At 38.4% G+C, this 22,742-nt stretch overlaps 1 protein-coding gene across 2 annotated transcripts in view; it reads left to right on the top strand.

Moving 5' to 3' along the window:
- The window catches only part of PolQ (DNA polymerase theta), a 59,112-nt gene extending 50,456 nt beyond the window's left edge, over positions 1–8,656 (top strand). For both annotated transcript variants that reach the window (XM_090157065.1, XM_090157066.1), the window contains 3 exons: positions 5,194–5,378; positions 6,622–6,733; positions 7,267–8,656. In XM_090157065.1, coding sequence (XP_090013191.1) covers positions 5,194–5,378; positions 6,622–6,733; positions 7,267–7,709 — 740 coding nt within the window. In that variant the 3' untranslated portion in view covers positions 7,710–8,656. The remainder of the gene's footprint in view (positions 1–5,193; positions 5,379–6,621; positions 6,734–7,266) is intronic.
- Positions 8,657–22,742: the final 14,086 nt, after the last annotated feature.

Below are 22,742 nucleotides of genomic sequence, written 5' to 3'. Positions count from 1 at the left end.
TCCAATAAGCTGGAGAAGTGTGAAACAGCAGAACATTGCCCTATCATCAATGGAATCTGAGTACATTGCCTTAGCAGAATCATCAAAAGAGATTGCATGGTTAACTAGTATTGTTAAAGAACTGTTAGAATTAGCCAAATTAGAAGAAACTTTTGGACAGCCGATTGTTTATTGTGATAACCAAGCGGCAATACAATTTTCTGAAAATAAGATAGAAAATAATAGATCGCGGCATATTCAGATGAAATATCACTATGTACGAGAGTGTATTGACAACAACTTATTCAAACTTAGTTATGTAAATACCAATGAAAATATGGCAGATATTTTTACTAAAATTCTTCCTAAGAGAAAACATAGTGAATTTTGTATGATGTTAAAGTTAACAAAATAAAAAAAAAGGGGGAATAAGTTGATATATATGTATATTTGTATATTAATTTTACCTATGTCAAAGTAAGGGGGAGTTTGTTAGAAATAGTTATTACTTTGCATAGGAAAAGTACTTATGTCTAGCCCTGTTCTAAACTGAAACTATATTTATCTGTCGTCTGCTTATACTTTTTTTGTTTTTACTTTCACTTTCTCTTTTTTGTGTTTTTAAGGTCAGTAGAGATCATACCTATTTTTGTATATTAGATTTAACTATAATTAAATAGAGATTTATAAATAACAAACTGTCTTGCCAATTCAATATAGATAGATCTTACAGAACGGAACTGCCAGCAGCTGATAGTGTTTGCTAATGAAGACACTTTACAGAAATTTAAGATAAGTAGATCCAAAGCCTACGCGATGTTGGATCTGGCCCTTAGTGAAGACTTACGCTGCATCGCTGTGGAAGATATCGCAGCAGATCATGCAGATGAGATATGGCAATTAAATAAAACGTTTGAGCTGGTGTCACGTGCCAGAATTGCTATGTTGTAGAAATAATTCTATGCGCTTACCTACCAAGCGGGTGAAAGCATTTTAGATTTTACCGGCTTCATACAGTGTCAAGAGACAAATTGTGAATGCACGACGGTCTGCCAGCAACGACGACGTATCATTATAGGGTTATATGAAGCGTTACCATATCAGATTTACCAGTCCAGTGGAGCGGATTTCACCCCAGAAAAAATTAAGCTATAAATAGCTGAAGAGGAACGACAATTGTAGAAAGAGAAAACCCAAGAGCAGTTGGTGCTTGGATTAATTAAACACTGGGATACACCGCTCCAGCTTAAAACTCCATTGTGTAGCAGAAAAGATTGTTACAAACCCTCTATCAGACGATATTGGCGAATAAACGGAAGTCCCCATTGCGCATGCACGAAAAGTGTGACAAACGTTGTCATCTTCATATTTTGAGCCAAGGCTTAGTGAAACCCCTTTCTATTCACCTAAATAATTTGGTGAAATCCTTATTAATGTACTTTCAGACTACAAACTTCAGTAATTACATTCTAAACATTGACTCGGTTGCTTATATTGATGGTTTTGATGGTGTAATACCTAGCAACTCAAATGTATGATCGCTAAACATTTTTAGTTTCAATTTCTATGATGGTGAATCGCCATGCCTACATATTACCGCTTGATCCACTTATCACGCATGCGCTTTAGTCATTTCCGTTTGGTTGCCGTTTTCACCAATAGAGGTTTCATAGCAATCGTTTCCGCGTTTTTGCTTCTGTGGGATATCCCTGTGTTTCATTAATCCAAGGTTGGTGGATGTATTCTCAGTTACGGCAAATAAAACCAACGGGAAATCAATTAAAAAGATCTGTCGCGGTCATTCTCTGAGATTTTTTTTAAATGTGGTCTTAAAGGCCATCGTGCGACGGTTTGTAAGAGGAAGATCAGATACAAACCACCCGAGTAAGTAAAGGACAAGAAAAGAGGCGTTTTTTTTGCTTCAGCAATGATAACCAGTGGCGTAGCCAGAAATTCATCAAGGGGGGTTCGAATTATGTGAATGTTAAGAGGGGTCGAGAAGGGTTGAAAATTTAGTATACTCAATGGTAGCCCTAGGGGGGGGGGGGTTCATGAGAGACGTGCTCTAAGTGACGTCTACCTAAAACATGCCGTCCATGACGTCACTAACGTCGACTGCTAAAGTTTAGCTAACTAAGCTCAGTTCAATATAAGCCTATGCCAATAAGTATTAAGTAAGAACATTAAAAGAATAATAGGTAAATAAGAATGTGTATAAAGAGATTGTTCTGGTCTCATAGGAAATAGGAATGTCAAGCTGTCAATGGTAAGAAACCTTACCATTTGCTTAGGCCTAGGCTGATGGAAACTAGGGTGAAAATCACGACGGTTGCAGTAATTACGAACGAAAACTGATCCGGCGATGTAGTTCAATAAAGACTAAGAGTTAACTGATTCGCCGTTTTCGATACGTGAAGGATTCTGAATTTCCTTTATTTTGGCGGGTGGTGTGTTCAATAAGATTTCGTCATTGGACGCGCACTTTCTTATATCAAATCCCGCTTGAGATGTCGCTTCCAATGATATCTTCTTCTAGTTTCAAAGCCGCCTATGGCTTTTTGCGCCTGACATTAGATCGTCCACATAGAAGTCGCTCTGCAAAATGCTAACATCTTCACCAAGCTGTTTCGAGACAATATATGTCTGATTCCATTCCACAAGTAACCATTAGCAGTTAGTTGTATTCGTATTGTTTCTGTAGGTCCGTGTCTTCTGGGTATACCCAAATTTAACGGAACATCTTAGTTAGGTTCGCCGTAATTACGATGCGGTGTTGATGAAAGCTAATCAGGAGATTGACCCAATCATCTTGTAGTCTTAGTAACATATCATTCAGTGAAACGCTGGTTGAGGATTTCGCTAAGGCATCGAAAATCACTCAAACCTTCGTATTAGTATTATCCTAGTTAAATACAGCGTGATGCAGCAAGTAGTAGGGCTGGTCCGAGTCATTGATTCGATTAATTGCATGTGTCCGAGTATTCTTGGATGTATTACCTGTTTTTTCATAGCTAAGAGTTTGCGCAGAAACGTCTTTCCATTTGTGTCGAATCTTCAAGAGTTGATGGGGTGACTTTCATTGGAAGTCGTACTGTGAATTTTCCAGTTAAATGCCGCGTTTAAGTTTATTAGAAAAATTTGTTCACTTTGAGTTTCAGTTTTAGTCAGCATCCACGAGGGCGAATGTCTTCAAGCTCCCAAAGTCGCTTCAGATTGTCATACAGTACAAAATGTACAGTGGTTAACATTTATGTCAGATTTTGTCAACGGAAATTTCCTATCAGAATCGATTTGTAAAGTAACCTGGAAGACCTTCTATGCCCTTGCTAAGGACCTCTTGAGCTAGAAGTCAAGGTACACATTTGAAGGCAGTAAGATATCCAAACCTTTATAATGCACGCCGGTTTTGGGATTGTCCGTGACCGTCAGAATAGTTTCGGTTATCAACTCCGACTTGTTATTGATACTTGATCAGATAGTCAGCGTAACACTGCAACGGGAGGCTTTCACTCAGGATACACGAATTCTGCCAATTGAGCCGTTGATTGTCTGCTACTTTGACTTGAACCGCGGCGGTAGCCAAAATAACTTGAGAGGTTCTATTGGTCTCATGGTAGGGGCACGAAATAATTCTAGATATAGCCGTGATCTCCGGTTTTTCCTTCTCTCAAGAATCTGGATGTAGAAGCGTGTTATGCTTCTACATTCAGAATCACATTTTGTGCAGTTCCTAAGCAGTTGAAACACGAAGAACTGTTCTTCACCATGTTTAACCGCTCATGTGAAGATGCGTTTAGTTGTTTCAGACATCCTTCATTACCCAAAGTACAAGCCTCTCGCAGAGAGCCTTTAGACTCTGTTTCTGATGTAACGGAGCATTGACCTTGATTGTTGCGGAAGCCAGTCAACATATCTGATCTACGTGGGACGTTTGGTGCTTTATATGTTTCGGCAGAAATTTGACGCGTTTGACGATTTGACTGAATTAATTTTCTGATGTCTCCTGCTTGAGCGAGGTTTGCAATGATAACTTGATAAATTTAATCCTAAGCATTCGATAGTTTTTCGACCTTTTCCACATAGTTCTTCAAGACGACATCAGATGGTCTGTTTAATCTTTGATCATCCACTGCTGTTTCAATCCTGCTCACTTGTCCCTTGAGAGCTCTCTGTTTAGATGAATATCGATGATGTAGATTCTTCAAGAGATTCGTCTATGCTGTGGATTTTGTTGGTGTTATCGATGAGTGTGGTTGCTCGGTACTGCAATTTTCGACGATAGGCCACAGTTGCTCACGGAAATGTTGTGCCGGGTCGAACGATTAGTAGAAAAACCTTATATAGTTGATATTGATCCGGCTCGATGTTGTTACAGCAAAACTAAGAGTCGCAATCGGTAGTAGGAAGAGCCAAAATCAAAGTAGACCGCTGCATTTGAAAAATTAAAATCGTGATATTTGGTTGGATCACATCTGAAGGTGTTGATTGTTTGTGTTTGAGAAAATCCACGAAGATTCCTCGAGAAAGAAGGGATGTAAAAGTACTCCTTCGCCTGGATTATAGGCTAAATACAACGGGCTGTCACCTTGTACCGCAGCACGATGCCTCACACCTTGCCTTTAGGAAGAAGCAGAGCCCTGATTGGCCAGAATTTAGAGTTTCCTCCCTACCTGCTATTCTCTTCCACTACGAAGAGGTTCATTGTTGCAGTTTATGGAAATTAATCGTTGCAGAAGATATTAGCACTTTCGCCTCGCAGCAAGAGGAGCTGGGTTCGATCTCAAGTTGTGGCACTGAGTGAAAACTCGGAACAACTCCTCCTGCGTTGAGTTTGCAAGTTCTCTCCCCACTGGCTTAAGCGATTTTCCCCCGAGCTCTTCGGTTTCCCTTCCTTAAAAATTTGTTGAGGTTAATGGTAATAGTAAGTGTAGGGAGCTGTTGGCTCGCGTGGCATGAAGGGCTTGCCACCACCCTCCTACGCATTGTAACCCGGCCACCTGAATTAATGACTTAGGCCTAAGCTGATTATTTAAAATCTAAACTCGTTTTCACTCTTTCTTATTTTTCGTCATTCAACCAACCTAATAGTATTAATTTGTAATTAGATAATATAATTATTTCCTAATTAAAAACCGAAACTCTTTTTTACTAGATACGGTATATTTGAGATTTTATAGGCAACAACATAATCCAACTTTTCATTTAACTTTTTAGGTTCAGTTTTTGTGTCAGCTGACTATTCTCAACTTGAGCTTCGGATTTTGGCTCATTTGTCCAATGAAACTAAATTGAAAATGATTTTAAATTATGGAGAGGATGTTTTTGTATCCCTTTCTGCCACGTGGCTTGCTATACCGAAAGGAAAAGTTACTGATAAACAGAGACAACGAACAAAACAGGTAAATATTGTGTGAATTGCTAGTTTTAAAGCTTTTTTAAATGAGTTGAAAATAACATTAATGAAAGTAAAACAAACAATTATCACTAATATTTTATTAATTAGTCATACAAAGTCAGTTTAGAAAATCCCTGTCCTGGAGCAGGGTACCAAAAAATTAAGGGCATTTTGGTGCCAAAATGAATTGGCATAATTAATCTATAACTTAAAGTCTGTCCTTATATTTATTTATTTATTTGTATGTCATGTTTCTAAAAACTCTAGAACGGTTAGCTCTAGAGCTTTGAAATTTTAACTCAATGTTCAGGGCCTGATTTCCAAATACCATACATGGTTATTAATCTAATTCAATTTTATTTTTATTTTACTCGACTTTGGACTTTCTCCTCTTTGCTTTTGTTATCTTTTTTCAGGATGGTTTTGGCTTTGTATTTTTTCTCGACTTCCTCCCCTTTGCTTCCCTTATCTCCTCTTTTGAATTCGCCTGTCCCGACCCTTTAACTTTTTTAACGGGTTAGTGTGAAATTCTCAGAAGGGGAATTTGTGTTAAATTCGTAGAAGGGGAGTGAAAGACTGGGACTTCGTAGAAGGGGAGGTTTAGTTGGGATTTTTAAGTAGTTCAGGACTTTTTGCTACGCGTGTTACGTGTGTTACGTTGTTGCTAAGCGTTTTGCTTTTTTGCTACCGTTTTTTACCTTCGCGTGTTGCGTTTTTGCTACAGCGTTTACCTTTCTTACATACAAATCAGATCTAATTAATTAAAACTAAGACCCCGGGCGAAGCCAGGTATTAAAGCTTGTGATCTATATTGAGAAGAGTTGGAATAAACAATTTAAGCAATTTCTCGAACATTAGAAATGTTTAACAATACACAAAAGATTCGTCAAAAACTTAACACTCGACTACTAGAGCTATACTTTGAAAATGTGACGAAGGCAGATTTATGTAACTGGGAATTTTTAGGCAGATTAATACCGACGGGAAAAGCATGCCGGAAATCCTGGATTTTGAAACAAATCCACAAAGTTCTAAAGAAATATCCGTAAATTAACCAAAACCAAAACCGTAGATTTTTTTAAATACTGTTGGATTTCTGGATTTTTTCTTGGGTTTGAGGAATCTATTAAATTATGTACTGTAGTTTAATTTTTAATTTTCACCAATCCACTAAACTGCGGATTTTTAAAAAATACATTTAATTTTTTTCCGAATGTTCATTGTTTATATAATAATTTTTTATGTAGATTTGCTACGGAATAATATATGGAATGGGACTGAAGTCCATGGCAGAGCAGCTTGATCTGGAAGAAGATGAAGCTCGAGATTTCATGGAATCATTTCATAAATGTTATCCAGGTGAGTCTTAAGTAATTGGAACTTGAGTAAGTGACAGGCAAGCAATTAAATTATAACTAAAATCCATTTTTCGAAAAAAAACTGAAAATTAATTCGCCATTAATGAATTGTATCTGTATCGGCTGCGTTACAGGGTAAGAATAAAACAATTATTTATTCTGCACTCACATTGTAGTGATACACCACAAGCAAAACCTATCTCAACTCTACTTAAGCCATTGTAAAAAGTACGTTTAAGAGCCAATTTGGTCGTGAAAGGGGGTTGCTGAGGTAGGGACGATAGAGAGTGCCAGTTGTGGTATCTAAGGTAAAAAAAGGGGACGGATTACAAAATAATATAAAATAATGAATCCTACATGTAAAGTAGTGGTGTGTTGCAGCTGGCTCGACGAGCTCAAACTTAAGTTTTTATCAATACACCACTGATGTAAAGTCTAATTTTGAGGCCCATCAGCGCTTAAGTCTGATAATTTCGTAAATATAAAACATTTGGTATACTGAACTTCTTATAATTATTATAATTAATTATTTAGGTATACAAGAATACACAGCTTCAATAATAGATAAATGCAAAAGCAAAGGCTTTGTTGAAACATTGTTTGGCAGGAGACGATATTTGCCAAACATTAAAAGCCCAAATGGTAGTGCCCGATCAGCAGCCGAAAGACAAGCTGTTAATACGACGATACAAGGATCTGCCGCTGACATCGTTAAAAATGCAATGATAAAAATCAACAATGACATACAGGCATTGCAAACTAATGAGATAACTTGTAATTCAAGTCTCGAAGGCAAAGGTCTCACTGTTAACCTTGTTCTTCAACTTCATGACGAATTAATTTACGAAGTTCCAAAGAGTTGGGCAGAAAAGGTTTCGCAAGTTATAAAGAGGAATATGGAGAGTGTGGCACCTAGAGGAATAAAGTTACCTGTTAATTTAAAAAGGGGTCCCAGTTGGGGATCTTTAGAAGTTTAAAATTCCTAATACAATCACCCTCTTTATAATCATTCTAACCACTTTAAATGTTATGTCTAGTACTTCTCGATTCTTTAAAATTTATTCTGTAGTAGCAATTTAGGTGTAACAATGCCTTGGCGTAACCAGATTTATAAGCTATACCGATTTTCATGGCAGCAAAACTTTACAGTTGCAAATGACTTCGTTGATCTTAGTCAATCCCGATTAACATTTAAAAAATTTATACATTTAACTCCCAGGCATGTTAAATAACTACATTACTTAAACATATGAAAACAACATTCAAAATCTTAACCGTCCTTAATACTGTCTAATGAAATTAAATATCCCTAAATTATTTTTTACCAAAATGCAATATTTTGCTAATCTACAAATTCCGATATTATACGGGTGTTTGAGTTCTCCTTTACAAACTGTCCTTTACAAAATTAGAGATTTCCAGTGATAAGGTATGACCTTAATCTTGATATTAAAAAATTTCATTTTAAGAAAATTGTCTAATGTAATGAAATATTCCCAAATAATTTAAAATGAAATGCAGTATTTTGGAAATTTACAAATTCCAAAATTAATCAGGCATTTGAGTGCTCCTTTTCGTTCAATATTTATTATCGCTATAATTATCCATAACTTATACACAATTTTACCATTTAAACATTTTCTTTTAAATTCGTCAAGTATGCTGGTATAATCGGGACTAAATTGGATTTAAAACTTATTCTAATCTAGCTTACTAATCGGAATTTTTCATTATGTTATATGGATTCAATATTATAGTCTATTATTATTACAATTATAATTCACTTTTTCCAATTAGAATTCTAAAATAGGTCAATTTTTAAATACTGCGTTTTATCTATTACCCTTTTTTATCAGAGTTATGTTATTTTAGCAATTCTACTAATTTTAAACTGCGTTTCTAATGTAAAAAATTAATGGTATTTGTTTGAAGAAATATTTTCCAAAATCAAAAAGTGTACTATTTAATAAAACCAGAATTTAAGTAATATTGTTGACCCACTTGGAATAAACTATTGGAATGCAATTCAATGATGTAGGCAGATATAAAACTAGCCGGGAACATAATCAACTGCTTGGAAGGCAGGTATGCTCACCACTATACCACCATCAGCCTTCGCTTTCGTGTCGGGAGGGAAAGGGTGATCGTTGTAATCGTCGTCTCCTAATAATCTCTGTAGATTTAAAAGTTTTATTTATACTTTCAAACGCCAACGGACTGTGTGATAACTGAGTATCGAACCCGGGTAAACTGCTTGGAAGGCAGCTATGCTCACCACCTTACCACCATCGCCGTTCTCTTCTCTTTCGGGAGGGAAAGGGTGATCGTTTTAATCATCGTCTCCACAATACAATAATATCGGTAGATTTAAAATTTTTATTTATCCTTTCAAACGCAAACGGACTGCGATGGCCGGGAATCGAACCTGGGTCAACTGCTTGGAAGGCAGCTATTTTTTTCCAACGCTCTTTTTTTTGTTAAAACCTTTTACTGTACACTGTTTAAAAAGACTTCGACAGGTGAAATTTTTGCCCTCTTTTTAATTATGCTAGAAAACTATAATAGAGAGATCGATGAAACCAATTGCAACTATTATTTATTTTCCAATATCGTTCGTTATTTATCGGTTTCGTCTGCCAAAAATTAATATTTTGGCGGGAACCGACAAAACTTATTTTTTACAACTTTTTAAATATTGGTTCTATGGTACTGACTCGCGCGTTTTTGAATTCACAGTGGTCGGTTCATATTTAGAAAGTGGAAAAATTATCCCTCTACAACCAACGGTTGAGAAGTTATCGCGTTTCCAAACTTTCGTCGAAACTAGGAAACACCTAAAATGCATCAAGCGATTAATAATTACGCCACTACGACAGCGATCCAACAACATATATTTAATTAAAGGCTGGTTTAAAATAGTGGTAACAATTATTAGAAACAAATTATAACGCAAATAGCTTTTTAAAAGCTTTAGCGTATAAAAAAAGGATATTCTTCAAACCACTTGCCAAGCTGTCCTGGGAATTTGTTATTTTTTAAACCTGCCTTTAATTAAATATATTTTCAATGTTGTTGGATCGCTGTCGAAGTTGCGTTATTTATAATCACTTGATGCATTTTAGGTGTTTCCTAGTTTCTACGAAAGTTTGTAAACGCGATAACTTCTCAACCGTTGGTTGTAGAGGGACAATTTTTCCACTTTCAAAATATGAACCGACCACTGTGAATTCAAAAACGCGCTAGTCAGTGCCATAGAACCAATATTTAAAAAGTTGTCAAAAATGAGTTTTGACGGCTCCCGCCAAACTATTATTTTTTGGCGGACGAAACCGATAAATAAAGAAAGATATTGGAAAATAAATAATAGTTGCAATTGGTTTCATCGAGCTATCTATTATAGTTTTCTAGCATAATTAAAAAGAGGACAAACATTTCACCTGTCGAAAACTTTTTAAACAGTGTACAAATAATAATAATAATAATAATAATCAGCAAGGCACCACCTTAGGCCTAAGTCATCAAGCGACTTTTGAAGCCTTAAATTCAGGTGGCCGGGTTACAATGCGTAGGAGGATGGTGGCAAGCCCTGCATGCCACGCGTACGAGCCAACAGCTCCCTACACTAACTATTACCGTTAACCTCAACAAGTTTTTATGGAAGGGGAAACCGAAGATCTCGGGGGAAAACCCCTTAAACCAGTGGGGAGAGAACTTGCAAACTCTACGCAGAAGGAGTTGTTCCGAATTTTCACCCAGTGCCACAAGCTGGGATCGAACTCGGCTCCTCTTGCTGCGAGGCGAAAGTTAATTAAGTATTAAAATCTTTGTTAAAAATAATATGGTATCGCGGTCACACATGTATGTTACGGATACATTAAGTTTGGACTATACATTAAAAGTTACCATTATTTTGCGACATTATCCAACTTTATCAACAACGATTAAGTCATTATGATATATATATTTTACGTTTTTATGAAAAAGTAATTTAAGGTGGCTAGTAAAGAATTTTTTGTTATTTGGCTTTGTAATTCGGTGCGCAGCAGTTTTGATAAATGGTCATTTTTTACAAGGTTAAACGCGGCCAACTTAATACGAGCTTTAATTTTCATTTCTAACACAAGTAAATTATTAATTTTTCCGAAGCTTATTAAACAACGACTTAACCAAATTTCTTGTTTGAGCACTGATACTAAATATCTGACAATTTTACAAAAGATTGCACCTTTTTCTTTATAAACTTGTTTTGGTAAAATAGAAAAAAATGCATAAATCACGTAACAAAAAAACAGAATTAAAAATAATACTGGGTAAACCAAATGTCTCAAGGAACAGCCAAGACCACCAACGATTTGACACTGGGTAACGGAGAAAGAAGTGTTCCACCGATTCGGGAGCGGAGGTGCAGAGAACGCACGTATAATCCGGAACAACGCCGAAATGAACCAGTCTAGTCTTCACAGGAAAGCCTTTGTGAATAAGCTTCAAATTCACGTCATTGAGCCGAGGTCCAAATAGAGAACAAGCAACCGTGCCCCATTTGACTTAGGGTAACGGAGCCGGAAAATAGCCACGCCATTGTTCTTCACCACGATACTCGATTGTACCGAAGGAGCGCACAATCAAGTGATAGAATGCGTCATCAACTGGCCCAGATCGACAATTACCCGATCGTGATCGCGGAGGAACACAACTTCGCCCGAGCAAACCACGTTAGGCCATGAAGGTTCCGTCTCGATGGCAGACCGCCACGACATCGGAAGAGCGGTACGTAACGATTCGTGCAGATGAGAAATCTTAACAAGCCGACTCCGCACAAGCGTCCAAAGAAAAAGAGATAATGACATGGGTAACGAGATTATCAGTCTGACATCTCGTTACCCAGATAACAATTGCCAGACTCCTCCCCCTCCCCCTTCCGCTTCAATCGGCAGATTATCTCCCCCCTCGTTACCCAGAATTCCATATCTAGAATTTTTGCTATAATTTGTTTCTCCGAACCGCTGCTTCCCCATCGTTACCCAGATCACAATCGCCAGACTCCCCCCTCTCCCCCTTCCCCTTCAATCGCCAGATTATCTCCCGCCTCGTTACCCAGAATTCGATCTCTAGAATTTTTGCTATAATTTGTTTCGCTTTCCGCTCGTTACCCAGACTGTAATTGCCAGATTCTCCCCCCTCTTTACCCAGAATTCGATCTCTGGCATTAGTTTCTCCCAACCACTGCTTCCCCCTCGTTACCCAGACGGTAATCGCCAGATTATCTCCCCCTCGTTACCCAGACGGTAATCGCCAGATTCTCTACCCCCTCGTTACCCAGACGCCAATCGCCAGATTATCTCCCCCTCGTTACCCAGATGGTAATCGCCAGATTATCTCTCCCTCTTCCTCCCCCTCCCCAAAACTCTATATTTATCTCTATATTTTTCCAATCGCTATAATTTCTTTATCGCTTCCGAACCCCATAATAACGAATCTCTAGAATACGAGTAATAAGAACAAGTTATTTAAATTTATTTATTTTTGAAATTTACATGATTACGTAAAATTGGTTCTACGACTAGTCCGACATTATATATAACCCGCTTAAATTGTAATTTATAAAAATAATAGTAATTAATTGGATCTTCATAAGGGATATAAACAATTTCATTTAAAGGGTTGAAACGAACTACCTTCTGCAAGCGTAACTTGTATAAAAAATTTAATTAAAAGTTCTACCTCACGACGTATGACCGCAATAGAGATGAAGTCTTCGTCCTCAGGCACAGTTGACTTTTGCGGTGCTGGGATGTCCCATTCTTGTGACAGGTACTTTTCGACGGACAGTTTGGGAAGAATCTGGCGTATTGAATTTCCCCAGTCTCCTAAGATTCCGTGGCAGCGATAGGCATCGTACATTGTCTCCATGTTGAATATAGTAACGTCCGGCAGCAGTTTTTTTGGTGACGTGTGGGTATTTTCCAGTGACGAAACGTTTCAAGTCGATACGCTTCGATATCCATAGCTGTAGTAGGCAAACATTTTCTATAGTTTCAAATGATACATTCTCTACCCCAACATGCTTGGCCTAATTTTCTCAATTTTGTTTTAACTGGTTAGGCCTAAATTTCTACACTAAAATTTCGAGTAAAGGGATATTTGGCGTTATTACGTAATAAACCTGGCTGGTGAGCTAATAAAATTTTGTGCATAATTTTAACATTCGACCCAGCACCCAAGTAGTCGGCGTTGACCTGGACGATTTTGACTTTGCAATAGATCATTGTCATGGCTAAATCGGTGTAAGAGTCTCCCGTACCCAGTACCGCAAATTCGATGATAAAACTGCTGTCGATAGACGAGATTGGTTGGTACCACATTCATTGTCCTATTTCAACTTTGAGTTGAGTCGGTAGTTCGTTGAAAATATTTAATTCGCTTTGAAGTACTTTCATTTTTTTCTTTAGAGAGCGAAAATATCGCGAACCGTACGCGTAAACTTGCGATGGATTGTTTTAGGAATGGTAATACAAACCTAGCTAGCGCGGAAAAGAAGCTACTAATTCCATGTCCTTATTGCCCCGCAAACCCCGAGAAATAAGGTAAATCTACTCCTCGACGTGACTGTACCAAACTGTAATGGCACGAATTCACCTAAACTAGTTCTTATATTAATGTCGATACTGCCAAAATAATTTCTACTCAGTTTAAGGTAATGCGGAGAATCGAAAGTTTCCGAAACGGTAGTTCCGTGGGAAACATTTTGATCTACAACTATTGTCCGTAAAAGGGGCGCTAACGTATCTACCACCATTAATTCCTATCAAATCGTAGTACACGAAAAAAAAAGATCAGGGACGAATAAGTTTAATTGCATGGGGTATCCGATCTGAATGCTTACATAGGGGGAATATTAGTGCCATTATCTCTAAATCCTAAAACTTTCCTTAATCCTTCGGATAATACGAGTTTACAATAATGTTTACTATTGGAAGTGTATTGTACGTGCCCGCTTTCTAAACTATTATAGTCCTATTATAGTCAATTCATTATCGAACTCTGTATTATCACTTTCTTCGTTTATCATAGTACTAACTGAATCCTTTAATCGACTGCTCAAAATTTTTATACTTTCATTAAGTACAGTCAAAGGTTCACGGGGATTTTTGTAGTATCCCTGATGTGTATATATCTGAAGTCGTATTTATATTTGTAAGTGTTCTGGCTGCTTCAGTAATAATTCCTTAATTTCCAGCCCGCACCCCAGATTTTCGCTTACGTTATAAAAAGATATGGGATAAATAATTTCTACCAGGGCAATTTCCAAATCTCCGAGTAAACTGATGGGTTTGGCCAACTTTGTAGAATACGAGCCTAGAGTATTTTCAGGTTTGTTTTTATTCTTATCTCTAGTATTATTAGGAAGAGTTTTGTAAATCCCAGACGTAATCTTGATTAACCCAACTATTAAACGAGGGAGGATATCCTAGCCAACTAACGTACAGTTGCTTAACTCCGTTTTTCGTTCTTTTCCGTAAAACTTTGTTTAAAGGGGCTCCAAAGCTCGGTGGAAAAAAAAAGGAAATTGAGTATGCTTTTCCTTCACCCAACCCCTCACTCGGCCTTGGCAGACGCGGGCAGAGTCAACCGTAAATTTCGCACTTTACTGACTTTACACACATTTTGTCACCGAACTTTGGAGCCCCTTTAGGTTGTACGAACGAGGTTCCGCGACCTTTTGAAGTTCTCTCGAACAGCGTGTCCCTTTTATATCGGTTCCCGCGAAATCTTTTATTTCATAAAAGGGAGGGTGTCTTAACTACAGCTACAATTTCAAATATTTCTTCGATGTAATTAGACTCAAACCCCTTTTGAAATATCATTTTAGTAGTATTTATTCTAACAAAATCCCCTACTTGGAATCGAGGTTTCATTTTCAGTTAATCAGTATAATATTTAGCGTAAATATTATTTTACGGTTTGGGTCCGTATTCGCAGTTCCCATTCCCACGGCTACCATTTGCGCAGTTCCCATTTTCACAGTTTTCTGTTTCCGCAGATCTCTCATTTGTGCAGTTTTCCGTTTCCACAGTTTTTCAGTTGCGCAGATTACCAGTAGCGCGAGTTTTCATATGCACGGCTTCTAATGACGTAAATATTGCGTATTAAGCCATTTTTCCTCGAAGGGTTGTTGGTGGTTATTTTTAATAAATAACCATGTTTAGCATCCACCTGACCTGCTCGCGTTCGAATAAGGTTCTGTCGCGCTGTAAATACCAATGATTTTCCATGCTTTCCTCAGGTGAAATATCGTTCGTCGAATTACTGTCTTGGGAATATATTTCTAGTCGAACAGCGAATCGTAGCTTCTCGGCCGTTTGACTTAGATGGAAAAATGGTATCTGCTTAGCTTAGGCCAGCAGCAGTCATCTTACCTTACCTAGCCTAAGCTTAACCTTAACTCAACCGGAACTATAGCCTGTACTACGGTGGAGATGTGAGATAATCTTAAGAATCACATGCCATGTATTAGCGCCTGACGGCGCCGCGCACTCACTTCGCTCGAGCGCTGGGGGCGCCCGGCGGCACCCCAACCCCATTCTTAGTATCACGATGGCCCGTCTACAACGCGACTTACAGGACAGTACCTAGCCATAACGAACCAAGTACCAAGTATTGTTCAACTTATTATTAACCTAACGTATCGTAAAAATTGAGTATATTATAAATCGAAAGGTTGTTTGCTTTCTAACGTGACTAGCGACAATTATACCTAATTTTTGCTAAACCTGTTTGCAGAAATGTGAAATTAGCTGGTCCCCATAAATAACAAGTCAGCTTATTTGAGAGTTGGTTAAATTTACTCAATAATCCCTAAATATTCTTATCCCTGTGAAGTACGATGTTCCCATTTAAGTAAGTGCTCATTTTTATCCCTGGTCCCCCCCGGAATGTAAGCTTAACCTCTACAAAATATAGCTGGATTAGGTCTAATGCAACTGTTACAAGTTCGATCCGAGAAACCTTTTCACAGCGTAACAGATACTACTTTTTCATCTTAGCCGGAAGACCGAGAAACTATGATTTGATGTTCGACTAAACATATATAGCCTAGAGGATAGTTCAACGAACAAAATAAAACCATAGAAAAACATTAAAATTATTGGTATTTACAGCACGACCGAACATAAAACACGGGGCCGTGCTTAGAGGTCTCGCGGCCCCGGGCGAAATGCATGAGCGAAACTGACAATTGTGATTTTAGCGGCCCTCCGGTATATACATCCCTATAGGAAAATTTTAGCGGCCCTGGGCGACCGCCCGGCTCGCCACCCCCTAAGCACGGCCCTGAAAAAACATACACTAGTAGTTCAGCTGGATGCTCAACAAAGTTATGACAAAAAACCGACACGAAATACCTTTTCCCAAGGAAAAAGGCTTAATATATATTATTTAAATCATGAGGAACCGCAAATGGAAAATATCTGCGCAAGTGGAAAACGCGCAAATGGAAAACCGGACAATTGCATATGTGCTAATGGGAACTGCGCAATTGGACCATTACCTCGTAAGATGCTAGTTTCTGAAACGTCATTAGGGGTCATTTTTATAGTGCTATGGTAAGAGGAATTGTACGCTTCGACCAAATCTAGTAAGACTTCCAATAATCTATTAGTGGAGTGATGGGTAAAATATCTATACATTTTTGTTTTTAAGTTCTATTAAATCTTTCTACGAGAGAGGCTTTTATATCGTCACTTTCGGTACTAAAAATGTATCTTAATTCTTTTTGAAATATCCTTGTACTTCTTTATTCCTAAATTCCGTGCCCTTATCCAATTGAAGTTTATCCGGAATTTCGTCTTTAAAAACAATTTTTATATTTTCCAAAGCCGGTAATCCTTCTTCAAAGACAACCTCGTATAGTGCTTGTTATTCTCCGTAATACCAATATATTTGAAATCCGGAACAAACATTTCCTCTTCGTGATTATTTATAGATTCAAATAAATAGTATTTGCCACTCTGACTCGGTTCTGCCGTTACGCAATTAAATAGAGGAATAAATTGCATGGTTGTCTCCCTTCAGGTACTAGTGTACGATTGAAGGTTAAAAATAAAATTCGGTTAAATTTATGGGACTCTTAATTTCTTCAGCGGGAGATAAAATAATCGAATAACCTATTTCGTCCCTTACCCCGTATAGGTTTTGGAATCACTTTAAAGTCGCAAGACTAAAATCCATTTAATGTCGCTAGACTGAAACCTATAAAAATTACTTTTAAGTCGCGAGACAAGAGGGTCACTTTTACTTCGGAAGAAGATACAAATTAGCGATTGGCAGCCACAACGCCCCCTTCCTCAGTACCAATTAGATTCGCTTTGTAGCCGTAGGGTACAGTAGTGAAGTCTTCCAGTAATCGTACCTTGTCTACGACGGGTCTATAGATTTTAGTACGGTCGACGGAAACGACCGTATGGGCAGGTAAACGCAAAATTTGTCGCGGTTGAGGCACGGTTACCGGTTCGTTCGGTTCTCCGTCGACGCCTATCAAACGTTTAAGCGTGTCCATATTTACTAAATCTTTAATCCCTTGATTTATACGAAACCCTTTGACCAGCTCGTAGGAGACTTTACCGGACTTTAAAGGTGTACTTTTTCGCTCCCTTGGTGGCCAATTCTTGGATGAACGTGCCTTTGCCGTACTTCTCCAACTCTTCAGTCATTTCTCTGAGATAGTTTCTCATCTCAATCTCTATCCCATCTCGTGGTTTTAGTTAAATGCAGGAATCCGTGTCATAATAATATGAAAGTGGACCTAATATCCTTAAGTAAGAGTATAACTTGATCCAAGCCATTGCTGTTGTATAGGCATCAATTATTGCGTTCGTGTTTGGGTAAACAAGATCGATATGTTTCAAAAACGCCCACTGGACCACGCAATGCGTTTGACTTAAGGGGATAACCGATTTAACTTCCATTTCAGGATCTCAAGCCTGGTTTTCATGGACGCTTGTAGCTTGGAAAAGAAGAGATTGAGAATTTTCCATTTTGTGGGAAGCGTATACTTAATTTTATATTTCGCGCTCAAGCTGCAAGGAAAGAGCTTCGCGTTTTCATGATGCAAGATACTTCTAGCATGCCGCGTGAGCTGGTGGCTGCCGCGTTTTTTTTTTGCCGAAATAAATATGGCGGCTCCGAATCGCATACGTCTTTTGATTAAGAAAAAATGTTATTACTTAAACTTTTAGTAATTATTAAAGCCAAAAACCATAAAAGAAGGTATAAAACAAAACGATGGTGGGTGCACCCTATTTACATAATTTTGCTCAATTCTATAAATGCAACATTCACTGCATCTCTGTCTCGGTGTTCTTTTAATTTTCGGTTCCAAATTATTGGGTTACTTTTTACATGGCTTATAATTGTTTTTCACTTCTATTTCCCTTTGTTGTTTTCTCTTCTCCTACTTATTTTTTTTGCTTTTTGGTTGTGGTTGAACTCATTGTTATTTGTTTCCAACAGCGTACAATAGTGTGATAAGCCTAGGTACCAACGCTAGCACATACTACATAACCATTGGCTGGCTGAAGTCACAGGACCAACGTCACGCGCGAAATTTTCGCTTGGGCGTAAAAATATCTAGTTGGATTTTATCGGCGCTAGAAGCGTGTTCCAATCTATTTCCACAAGCGCACGCTCCAAGTGCAAAATACAATCGTTCTTGAAAACAAGCGATTGCAGCGTGAGCGCTAACTTTAAACTATTTCTAGCTCAAGGCAAATTTTTTCAAGCTAAAAGCGTCCATGAAAACCCGGATTTAGAATAAATCGAAAATAAATTTGGGATCGCTAATAATAGCTGATTGATCTTTACGTGGGTTAAGACCAAAGCGTCCCCAAAAACTTAAAAGACAAAGCTACAATGTATCCCAATTGCTTCAAGCGATTTGTGGTAGCAACGGTTGACGCATATCGTGAATTATTTGTCTGCGTGTGGTCCCCGTAGGTTTCTGTTGATAGGAAAACACTTTTTACCGCCGTGATAATAACAGCCGTGATATTGAAACACTTCGTTACCGAGAAGTCCGTCTACGTTAATGTTAAGAAATCTCGGGTCAAAACAATTAAAAGCAGATTGAATATCCCGTTCGCGTTGGTGAGATTCCCATTCAAGCCATTCGATGGCGCCAAAACTCTGGTTGAAGTTCATACTGTAGCCGAAAGGGGGCGCTACACCAATTGTACCAGGCTGTAAAATGTTTTTCCTAAAGATAAAACTGCATACTCCCGCAATCGTTATCGCGGTTAAGAAAGGATCTATTTCGAATGTATCCATAAAAATAGAAAGATAAGATATACAGCATTGCAAAAGAATATTTACGTCCTGGCGACAGTACCGGATTAAATCTCTTTTATAATCAAAGTTGGGGGCCGAATAACTGCAAGCTTCGGACAGGGATTCGTTATACTACTGGATAAATTCATCGTAGTCTTTCCCGCTTAAACTATTAGGATCGTTTGCTTCGATCGGAGGCATGTCATTATGAAGTACGTAATTGGTTTCGTTCGAACGGGCTGGATCAAATTCATGTCCTACGGTATTAAATAATAAATGTAGAAAATGTCCCCTATTCAAATTATTATCTAAACCGAATGTGGAAACGAATTGAGAAAGCGCAAAGGCATAAAATTTAGAGAGTCTAAGAATTTTAATATTTTATACTGTACATTCATGAATTTGGTCCCGTCAGTTAAGACTTTAGAAGTCCAGTTTAAATCGACCATTTTACGTACTATAAATTGTGCATCGTAACCTTAAGCGTTATGGGCGATACATATTATCTTATCTGCCACTCTGTTAAGTGTACGAAGGTAGTCCAGAAAATATTATTTATCTCGGACCACCACAAAATTTACATGCTTTTTGCGAGAATTTTAAAATTGGTTCGTGAATTTGAGAATTGGCGTAAGTACGTTTTGTTTGTACGTATTCATTGTCGGAACGGGCGAATCCGACGCGATTGGGATCCGGGGAATACGTGATGAGGTAGTTAAAGCAGCACTAAGAGGCTCTGTAGATAATACATACCAAAGGGGTCTGAGTGGGCAGCCATGTCGAACGGACTTTCCAAGGCTGAAAACGTTAGTTAGGTACCCATTAACCTTGATACACGACTTCGAGGATCCGAAACCAAGGTCCAAATACCATTGATTGCAAAACCGCGAAGATATACAAACAGTTCACACTATCAAATGCTTTATGCAAATCTAATTGCATGACAATTCCTTGTTCTTCACGTGAGCGCAAAAGGTCTGACGTCCCCGACTAGGAGACGTGATACGGGGAAGAAGAGCCGAAAGTCTACTGGCAAGCACCTTGGCGATAATCTTGTAATCAATATTCAATATCGAAAAAGCCTGCAGTTCGTTAAGAGATTTAAATCCCCTTCCTAAGGCAACAAGATTATCATGCCTTCACGCATACTAGGTGGTAAAATGCCCTCCTTTTTAATTTGCGAGACCATTCGCATAAAACCGTCCTTGACCCTGGGTAAGACAAAAGACCATTCTTTCCCAGGCTCTTCCTACGGGGAATACCTTAAAGAACCAGCAACACCTCAGCTCACTTGACATGACGCTCTAAAGCCTCCATATCAGTCCCTTCTACCCGACCGGAGATCAGATGATAGAAAGTGGCCACTTGAGCTGAATCCACAGGTTCCTTCTCGTACAAGCTGTCGTAAAACCGAAAATTGCATTACGAATAGCTTGACTGTCATAAGTGATAGTGCCATATTGGGAAGTTGCAAACTTGAAGCCAATTATTATGTTGACGATACGTTTCTAAGCTCCAAATATATTTAATAGGCAGTAGCACCGCCAGCGGTAGGCACAAGTAGGCTCGTGCTTACGTTGAAAAATTTTGAGCCTTCTTAGGGGGCCTCCATTTTAAGAACTATAGGCCTACTTGGGGCCTCCAATTTAAGAAAAGGTGCCTTCTTGGGGCCTAAAATTCAACAGCTGCTTCCATGAGCCGCACAAGTTATCGTAGAACGTAAAAATAACCTCGGACCTTAGCTCCCCTCCACCTCGTGGCAAGTTCAAAGATCGAAATGTCTCCCCCCCCCCCCACAATATGCAAATCGAGAAAGGGGGCAGCCGCACCTGACACCTGTCCGTCCGAGAGCTACCGTGTTGTCAAGAATGTCGTTTGTTGATAAGCACAATATCGTCGTAGAAGGGGTGGGCCTCCACCATGGGGGTAAAACTGTAATGCTCCAGCTTATTTGGGGGTTTGTGATTCGCCCACTGGGTCACGCGTTCGAAAGGCCGGTGGTCACTCTTATCTTAACGAAGTTAAGACATTATTTTTACCAGAGTTTCATTTCATTTTGTGCCCTTCTTCAAAGCAGTTCTCTACATTTCGAGTCTTTCTCAGTCAGTTAATTTAGTGATCATTTTGTTTAATTATTTTTGGCAAGTGCCGACTTCTAGCTCCTAGAGGTTTAAAGAAACCATACTTCGCTTGTTTTAAATAAAAACATTTCGGGCTAGTTAATATAGTAAGTTGGCTTTTTTCAAGCTTTTTACCCCTTCTTTTATACAATCACCGTGTCTGTCGGTGATTGTATAAAAGTTTGTCCTGCGAACGCGTTCCGTGCAAAGGTTAATCATTGCGTACGCAGTTTCTAGAAATCTCTGCGTTCGCAGTTGCTAGGAAATAGGAAACGAAGTCGAAGGGTTGGCAAAACCACCGTGCGACGGTGAGCGTTAACGGATTAATTTGCGGTTGGGTTTGGTTTGGATATTTTATTCGTTGACGCTCACCGTCGCAACAGTTTTAACTCAGTTTGATTGGATATTTCGTTATTGTAATGTTTATGTGTAGGGTGTGAATGTTGTGTTTGTGTTATGACGGTTGTGGGTGTAGCTAAGGGCGGGGTGGGGTCTTGGTTATCCGTGAAATCTATTACTTCTATTACGGGCGAATCGGGTAATGTAACTATGGCTAAGGGTACTTCCGGGGTCTCTTGGTTGTCAGTTATATCAATTATTTCAGGGGAGCATAGTGAAATAACTTCAGGGGTGTCGGTTAAAATAACGTCAGGGGTGTCAATTAAAATAATTTCAGGGTACTGTAAACCTTTTAATGCCTATTTACTTTGAAAATAAAACCCAACTCCAAAATTATTATTAAGTGAAGATTGCCGGTTCAATGGTCCCCTTATATAGGGGAGAGGGGAAGGGGTAGAGGTAGAGGAGTGGATAGTAAGCTTATCTCTTATTCCCAAAGAACTTGTTCAGTTATCGATAATGTATAAGATTAGATCTTCCGAGGGTTAGGCTAGAATTTATACTTATTTACCAAAATATTCCATTTAACTTCATTTCTGATATGAACTCTGATGTAAAAACATCGGCAATAAACGCCGTCCTGAAACAACCATTAAAATTATTACCGTAGTGATAATTTTAATTTTCTTTTTAGAGTTCATTTTTGGTATTTTGAACTTGCTTCTACTACAAAATTGTAACTTTTTCACTGTAGCTCACAAAACGGTATAACAAATATTATAATTTAATGGAAATTTCTATTAATGGCTTTGTTTTCTAGGATATGATTGCATTACAAGCTCTTGAGACCTCTTCTTTGGGTTTTCAAGTGGGGAAAATTATATGACGTCAAATAATAGTGTTTTTTCCACTTTAAATATTCGAAGTGTAGAAATTATATGATATCAAAAAATGGGGTTCCACTTTAGATATTAATATTATCATCAACCAATGGGAATGAATTCTTAGTTGCGGTTTCGATATTAATCTTGAGAGATTTTAATCTCGAGTGTCTAGAAACTAGCTGATTATTTACCATCGCGTCATCAACATCATCGACTATCACGGCAACAACGTATCCATCGTCGCCACGTCAAAACACCATCAAATTAACCTCAGCTTACGGTCATGTTCTGGATCTGGGAGCTCGCGAAATCGGTGAGTTCCAAAAAATGGATTTTTTTCGGTTTC

Source organism: Leiobunum rupestre, chromosome 8, assembly GCF_980474605.1.
Source record: "Leiobunum rupestre chromosome 8, qqLeiRupe1.1.hap1, whole genome shotgun sequence".
Taxonomy (NCBI): domain Eukaryota; kingdom Metazoa; phylum Arthropoda; class Arachnida; order Opiliones; family Sclerosomatidae; genus Leiobunum; species Leiobunum rupestre.
The sequence above is the reverse complement of the archived record's forward strand: the minus strand, read 5'-3'. Positions and strand labels throughout refer to the sequence as shown.